Source organism: Oncorhynchus keta, chromosome 32 (assembly GCF_023373465.1).
Source record: "Oncorhynchus keta strain PuntledgeMale-10-30-2019 chromosome 32, Oket_V2, whole genome shotgun sequence".
In the NCBI taxonomy this organism is placed as follows: Eukaryota; Metazoa; Chordata; class Actinopteri; order Salmoniformes; family Salmonidae; genus Oncorhynchus; species Oncorhynchus keta.
The window spans coordinates 19,564,362-19,571,395 of NC_068452.1; the positions used below are offsets into that span (position 1 = coordinate 19,564,362).

General features: G+C 43.5%; 1 protein-coding gene across 1 annotated transcript; it reads right to left on the reverse strand.

The window, feature by feature from the left end:
• Window positions 1–486: 486 nt before the first annotated feature.
• Window positions 487–6,284, reverse strand: LOC118365232 (uncharacterized). Its single transcript, XM_052490175.1, has 9 exons — window positions 6,194–6,284; window positions 5,736–6,161; window positions 5,317–5,513; window positions 4,988–5,187; window positions 4,760–4,859; window positions 4,305–4,667; window positions 3,483–3,639; window positions 3,023–3,150; window positions 487–2,811 (listed from the first exon to the last, which is right to left on the reverse strand). Exons 1-9 carry the CDS (start codon window positions 6,282–6,284, stop codon window positions 2,440–2,442), a joined length of 2,034 nt encoding a protein of 677 aa, XP_052346135.1. The 3' UTR covers window positions 487–2,439.
• Between the last annotated feature and the right edge of the window lie 750 nt (window positions 6,285–7,034).

Sequence of the window (7,034 nt, forward strand, 5' to 3'; positions counted from 1 at the left end):
AAACAAATGTGTGCACAAAATTTGAGATCAGCTTTTTGTGCACATGGTAAATTCTGGGATATTTTAATTTCAGCCCATGAAACCTACATGTTGCATTTTATTTTTGTATAGTATAAATCGGCTCAAAACAAAAGTGACTTAAGTTAGCATGAGGAGTAATGAGTAGGATTCTGTTTTCACTTGCAAAAGTGATTGCTTTGAAAACTCATTTGAAAATGCATTTTTTTTGACCACGTAAGGGAGTGGCGCAGATTCTTGTTCGATTTGAGCTTGCCGCTCCTCCTCCCTCACTGGCCTCGCCTGGTGAAGTGATGGCCCATAGGCAAGTTCAAACCGGGCCATTTTATCCGACTGCTGCCACCGATTGAACATAGACTCTAAAGAACATATCACTTGGTCATGCATTACATAAATGTGTTGACAAGACAGAAAATTATGCCATTACATGCCTCACCCATATTTCACATTAAAATAGTGGACAGTGAAAACATTCATATTTTTTTATTTTAAAAAACAACAGTATCATGAGGAAGTTAAATACTAAATCAATTGTGCAAAAACTGAAAAGGTATCCCAAAGTACAAAATACGGTATTGTTTCCCCACAGAAAATTCATACAAGATGTTAGTTTTATGCAAGTATTTTCATTGCATTGAATATACAGCACCAGTTAAAAGTTAAGACACACCTACACACTCAAGGATTTGACTTTCTTTTTACTATTTTCCTTCAAAGAATCCTCCATTTGCAGCAATTACAGTCTTGCAGACCTCTGGCATTCTAGCTGTCAATTTGTTGAGGTAATCTGAAGAGATTTCACCCCATGCTCCCTGAAGCACCTCCCACAAGTTGGATTGGCATGATGGGCACTTCTTACGTACCGTACGGTCAAGCTGCTCCCACAACAGCTCAATAGGGTTGAGATCCAGTGACTGTGCTGGACACTCCATTATAGACATAATACCAGCTGACTGCTTCCCTAAATAGTTCTTGCATAGTTTGGAGCTGTGCTTTGGGTCATTGTCCTGTCATAGGAAGAAATTTGCTCCAATTGAGTGCCGTCCACAGGGTATGGCATGGCGTTGCAAAATGGAGTGATAGCCTTTCTTCTTCAAGATCCCTTTTACCCTTTAGAAATCTCCCACTTCACAACCACCAAAGCACCCCAGACAATCACATTACCTCCACCATGCTTGACAGATGGCGTCAAGCACTCCTCCAGCATCTTTTCTGCATCTCACGTTCTTCTTTGTGATCTGAACACTTCAAACTTAGATTTGTCCTTCCATAACACTTTTTTCCAATCTTCCTGTCCAGTATGTGTTTTTTTGCCCATCTTTTCTTATTATCGGCCAAGAGATATGGCTTTTTCTTTGCAACTCTGCCTAGAAGGCAAGCATCCTGGAGTTGCCTCTTCACTGTTGATGTTGACTGGTGTTTTTCACGTACTATTTAATGAAGCTGCCAGTTGAGGTGTCTGTTTCTCAAACTAGACACTAATTTACTTGTCCTCTTGCTCAGTTGTGCACCGGGGCATCTCATTTACAACATTAACAATGTCTACACTGTATTTCTGATCAATTTGATGTTATTTTAAAAATGGACCAAAAAAAAAAGTTTTTCTTTAAAAAACAAGGACATTTCTAAGTGACCCTCGAACTTTTGAACGGTAGTGTAAGTAAGGAAGTGAAACGTCCTTTCCTGTGGCGGTCCTCATGAGAGCCAGTTTCATCATAGAACTTGGTTTTTGCGAATGCACTTGAAGAAGCTTTCAGTTTTTGAAACTTTCCAGATTGACTGACCTTCATGTCTTAAAGTAATGATGGACGGTCATTTCTCTTTGCTTATTTGAGCAATTCTTGCAATAATATTAACTTGGTCTTTTACAAAATAGGGCTACCTTCTGTATACCACCCCTACCTTGTCACAACACAATTGATTGGCTCAAACGCATTAAGGAAATAAATTCCTTAAATTAACAGGGCACACATGTTAATTGAAATGCATTCCAGGTGACAACCTCATGAAGCTGGTTGAGAGAATGCCAAGTGTGTGCAAAGCTGTCAAGGCAAAGGGTGGCTACTTTGAAGAATCTCATATTTTGATTTGTTTGACACTTTTTTGGTTACTACACGATTCCATATTTTATTTCATAGTTTATCTTCACTATTATTCTACAATGTAGAAAATAGTAAAAATAACAAAAAACCCTTGAATAAGTAGGTGTCCGAACTTTTGACTGGTACTGGTACACACCAGTGTTCCATCAGCATTGTTTAGTTCATTCTGACATACTTTTTATTTGGGGGAAAATTCAGAACATAGTAAAGGACGTGTTCTGTAAAGGATGGCTATGATAAAATTGCAATACAAAAAAATACAAAGGAAAAGTTAAGTCTGTGGGGCGAATTCAATTCATGTGTAGACCTACGCCTTCTGTCAGGAGGGCATGTGGAGCCGTGATAAAAGTTCAAGCACTTTTGATCCCTTGCCACTGGGGGAGTCATGGTTATCTCGTGGGGTCATCTCCAGCCCATAGAGGTGCTCAAGGAAACTATACAGGGAGGCTAGCTGATCTGGGTACCCCTGTTGAAACACACGCAGAAGCTTGAAAAGCTTGTCCAGTGCATTGCTCAGGCCCTCCTGAGGCAGGGGGATTGCCATCCTATCAACGGGGAACACGATGCAAAGCTGCCGGCCAGGGGCCTCCAGGGGCCCCACGCTCACTATGTAGGGCTGAGCGTGGGAGGCAGACTCTGGGCCCTCCAAGGAGGTAGGGTCACAGAATAAGGAGGACACCTCGGTGTCCATCTGTAGAGGAACAAAGGAGGAAAGGTCTTTCAAGGGGATTCTTCAATTACATTCCTTCGAAAAGTAATTGTTACCCTTCTAAAGTTGCCAACAATTTCCTTCTAAAACTCCGCTAGTTCACAAACGGTTACTCTATATGGCAATGAAGAAATGTCTGAGTTTATTACTCTGATCAGGATGTATAGAAAAAAAAATGTAAACTGTTGCTCACCGGTACAATGTCCACCAGATACCGAATGGCCTGCCTGACACTGCTCCTGGAGGGTAAGGAGGCTCTACTGGTGTTTGTTGGTGGTAGTACATAGATCAGGACCTTCAGCATAGTCAGGGTGTAGGAGTCTGCAGAGGAATCAGAGGGGAACAAATATGTGAAACTTGGCATAAAACAACTCAAAACAAAACACAGCAATGTACTCTGACCCCTGAGTAAATCATACAGATCATTTACAGTCAGTCTGTCAATGGTTTATTAGGAGGTTGACTGTAAAGTGTCTATTGCATGTATACTGAACAAAAAAATAAACACAACATGCAACAATTTCAACATTTTTACTGAGAAATAAACATTTTGTGCATATGGACAATTTCTGAGATTGTATATTTCATGAAACATGGGACCAACACTTTACATGTTGCGTTTATATTTTTGTTCATTGTAGTTAACCTCTGACCTCCTTGCTGTGTGGTAGCCAGTTGGAGAAGTGCTGAGATGTCTGGGTGTTTTTCGCACTCTGCGATCTGGTACAACCTGGGCAACACGAAAGACGACCACTGGGCCAGGAAAGAGTGGCCTTTACCTGGGAACATCCTCTCAAACTCCAGGTCAATCTGAACAAAGAAACACCTTTCAGATCCCAATAAAACACGTAGTCACCAATGGGTTGTTCCACTTCAAAAAGCACAAGAGGATTTTTTTTTACACCCACCGACTCAAATTGTTCTGAAATCGTTTGGAAACTGGTACAACAATCAATTCCACAAATATTCTAGTTTAAAAATAGAGATTTTATCGTCTGAGAAATTAAGCTAATTGATTGCATCCAAATAGGCCATTTTAATTTATAGAACTCATATCATAATCAATAAATAGACATGAGGAATCCAAAGGAATACTCAAGTGGACAGCTTTTGACCACTTCTTTGATTCCTCATACAGTATCTTACCTCATTGTTAGTAAAAAAGTTTGGTTCAAATTGGATGTTAGGTATTATAATATTTCAGAAATATATGAATCCTATCAATGAAAAACGGGCCATTTTGGGCGAAATCAATTAGCTTAATTTCTCAGAGATTGAATTATATATCATTAAAATAATGTTGCGGGAATGCTAACCTTATCAGTCTCTAACTTCAGAAACAAATTCATAACAATTTGAGATGGTGGGTGTCATACCTGGCTGAAATGACATGGGATAAACCTAATTACAAGTCTATCTGTGGCCTTTCTAGTCTAGTGAGCATCAGTGGCTTTCTCCATGAAGACTGGACTCACCGTGGCGGGTACATCAAGAAAACGTGGGTACTCGGCCAACACAGCCCTCATACTAGGCCGTGTGTTGCTGATCCACCTCCTGCGTGCGTTGAATGTGAGGTCCATAGCACCGTGTATGGCAGGCAGATTCCTGGTCAGGGGCCTGGTTTTCTTCATCAGCTCCACCCACCTCTGCGTCTCCTCACTGGACTGGCTCTCCAGGAGCCCAGGTCCCGATCGAGGTCCAGCGGGGTCCAACAGACCTGGCTCTGGCCGACGCCTCTTCAGCACATACTTCTTCTTGTGGTCTTCAAGGGTGCGTCGAGAGTTGCGCAGGCGCGTCTCAATGTAACCCGTACGGGACAAAGGGTCGTACAAGTGTTCCTACACAGAGAGAGAGAAAATTAAAAGACATAATTGTCTGTTCAGTAAGTGAGAATTATGTGAATCCTACACTACTAATCAATTGAACTCACGATGCCATTGATGCCAGCAGAGGGTGCACAGAGTCTGAGTCCTGGGAAGAGTTCCACTATGTGCTCTGCCAGCATGGTCTTCTGAGCAGAGGTAGGGTAGCTGCAGGGGACAGGAGATTAAATGTCAGAAACACTTACAAAACATTAAGTCTAAATAGAAGAGAAAAATCTCAGATTTCTCAGTCCCTTCCCTTCTCATCCCAAACACACATACAATCAGCTCCTCACAATCCAAACTCCTCCACGATGAAGGACACGGAGAACTTTATGAGCTTTCTGCGGGACAGCTCACACAGACAGCCCTCCCTCTCGTACTCCCGCACCACCTCAGGACACAGCTGCTCCAGCCACAGGCGCAGGCGACCTACAAAGTCCTGTGGACCAGCCTCCACCTGCTCCTGCCCAAACTCACCGGCCTCCACACCACTCTGAGAATGACAGTTTTAGATAAGTTAAGGACTGAGGATCACATTATGTCAATTAACATTTAGCGCCTAATATGTTTTATGAGATTGTGAGGTCGGCGATCGAGGACTGAGTACATGTGCTTTACTCACATTGGCAGGATGAGGCAGAGGCAGAGCAAGGGCCTCCTCAGCCATGCAGCATCTCTCCATATCAGGCCGCTCTGTTTTGATGTTGGCTGGGCTGAAGCAGGGGTGCAATGCATCCTGGGGCTTGGCAGCCATCTCTCCCTCCAGGGACACAGCCACAGTCCTCAGGTCTCCTTCATGCAGCCTGTGGTCATCTGCAACTGAACATTAGCAGAGAGGAGACAATGAGGAAGAGCATGAGAGGTAGCCTAGCAAGCCGCCTGATTTCGAAACTGACATGAATGGTTCGCACGGATATACCATTCATGTAAGCTTGCGATATCAGGCAGCTTGCGAGGCTACATTCAGTACACTGCAAGTCACGATATCAAGAGAGGCTCTCTCACTTAGGCATTCTTTCACTACATTGAGTCAGGACTTACAGTGAGTGGCACCCCCGTCAATAAGGGCCATGTCTTCATTGTGCTCCGTCTTGTACACTCTGTTCATCAGCTCCCACTCCTCTGGGATCCCCATGCCTTGACCCTCTTCAAAGTCCACCATCACTGGCCCAGCCGACACAAGGTCAAATGGGTCAGGCAGTCCAGCACAGTCCTCCACCACCTCCTGGGGATGGGGCTCCACGGTGGTCCTTTGTGATGCTTGGGAGGTTGAGCAAGTGGTTTGACCCATTGGATTCTTAATGTTGCCACGCCCACCACCCCCCCTCGGTCCTGTGTTACAGAATGCCTCTGAAGACCCAGCCTGCACCCTCCAGTCACCCCCACTGGGGGCCTCTAACCTCTGCTTCAGTCCCAGGGTGTCCTGGTCCCTCTGGGTCAATGAGGAGAGGCCCTGCTGCTGGTCCCCTTGAGCCCGGTTAACAGACGCACAGTCTCACACAGCACAGACTCCACTGCTGTACGCACTGCCTCCTCAATAGCCCCACCCAGTCTGTCCCTCAGGAAGCTGATGGACAACTGGACATCCATCTTGGCACAGCTCTACCTGGCTGTCTCTGTGACTTTAGACACCAACTTCAGGTTTCAGATGAGATGATATGTAGCTAGTCTATTCAAAAGTCACCAAACCTGGGTATTGCCAAAGATTCTCTAGTATAAGTTATTGCTTAAGTTCTTCCTCTCTGATAATTGATATGACCACATCTCTAAGCCTCTCTCACTTGGAGCGTCAACTAGAGATACACACTGAGTAATATGAATTTTACTAAGAACAATCATATTAGCTCTTCACCCTAAAACTACAGATATCTTGGCAACCCAAAAACCAATGTCAACATAGCTAGCTAAGCTAGTAACATTACTACCATATTATGCGTTAGACTGGTGAATACATTCAGTTTTGCAACTGACTAGGTATCCCCTTTTCCTGTTGTTGTCCCCATTATTATAGCTCGCAACAAAACAGGCTCTAGCTAGCTAATCATTTCCTACAAGCTATCGCTGTAAAATTAAAAGATTCATTCAACTAGTTAACGTCACCAACATTTCACTGCAAATTATCGAAAAAATACTTGAAGTCTACGCGGGATTGGGACTTTAAACCAAAGTAAAACATTAATATATAAATGTTTGAAGCGTTCTATCTAGCTAGCTATCGATTCTAGCTAGCTATCGTCCCCTAAATAAAACGTCATCGGCAAGAGGCAGCAAGCGTCAGAAGAGAACGGTGTGAAGCCATACAGAGATTTCAGCCATGGTATTCTCATTTTTCTTATGTTG

What these genes read in the sequence shown, in the direction of transcription:
- LOC118365232 (XM_052490175.1), bottom strand. Translation starts at nt 6,284, where the DNA reads ATGGATGTCCAGTTGTCCATCAGCTTCCTGAGGGACAGACTGGGTGGG. An exon ending in AGCAGTGGAGTCTGTGCTGT is followed by an intron (nt 6,162 to 6,193) that starts GTGAGACTGTGC and finishes ACCGGGCTCAAG; the next exon opens with GGGACCAGCAGCAGGGCCTC. An exon ending in GGCTACCACACAGCAAGGAG is followed by an intron (nt 3,151 to 3,482) that starts GTCAGAGGTTAA and finishes ATTCCTCTGCAG; the next exon opens with ACTCCTACACCCTGACTATG.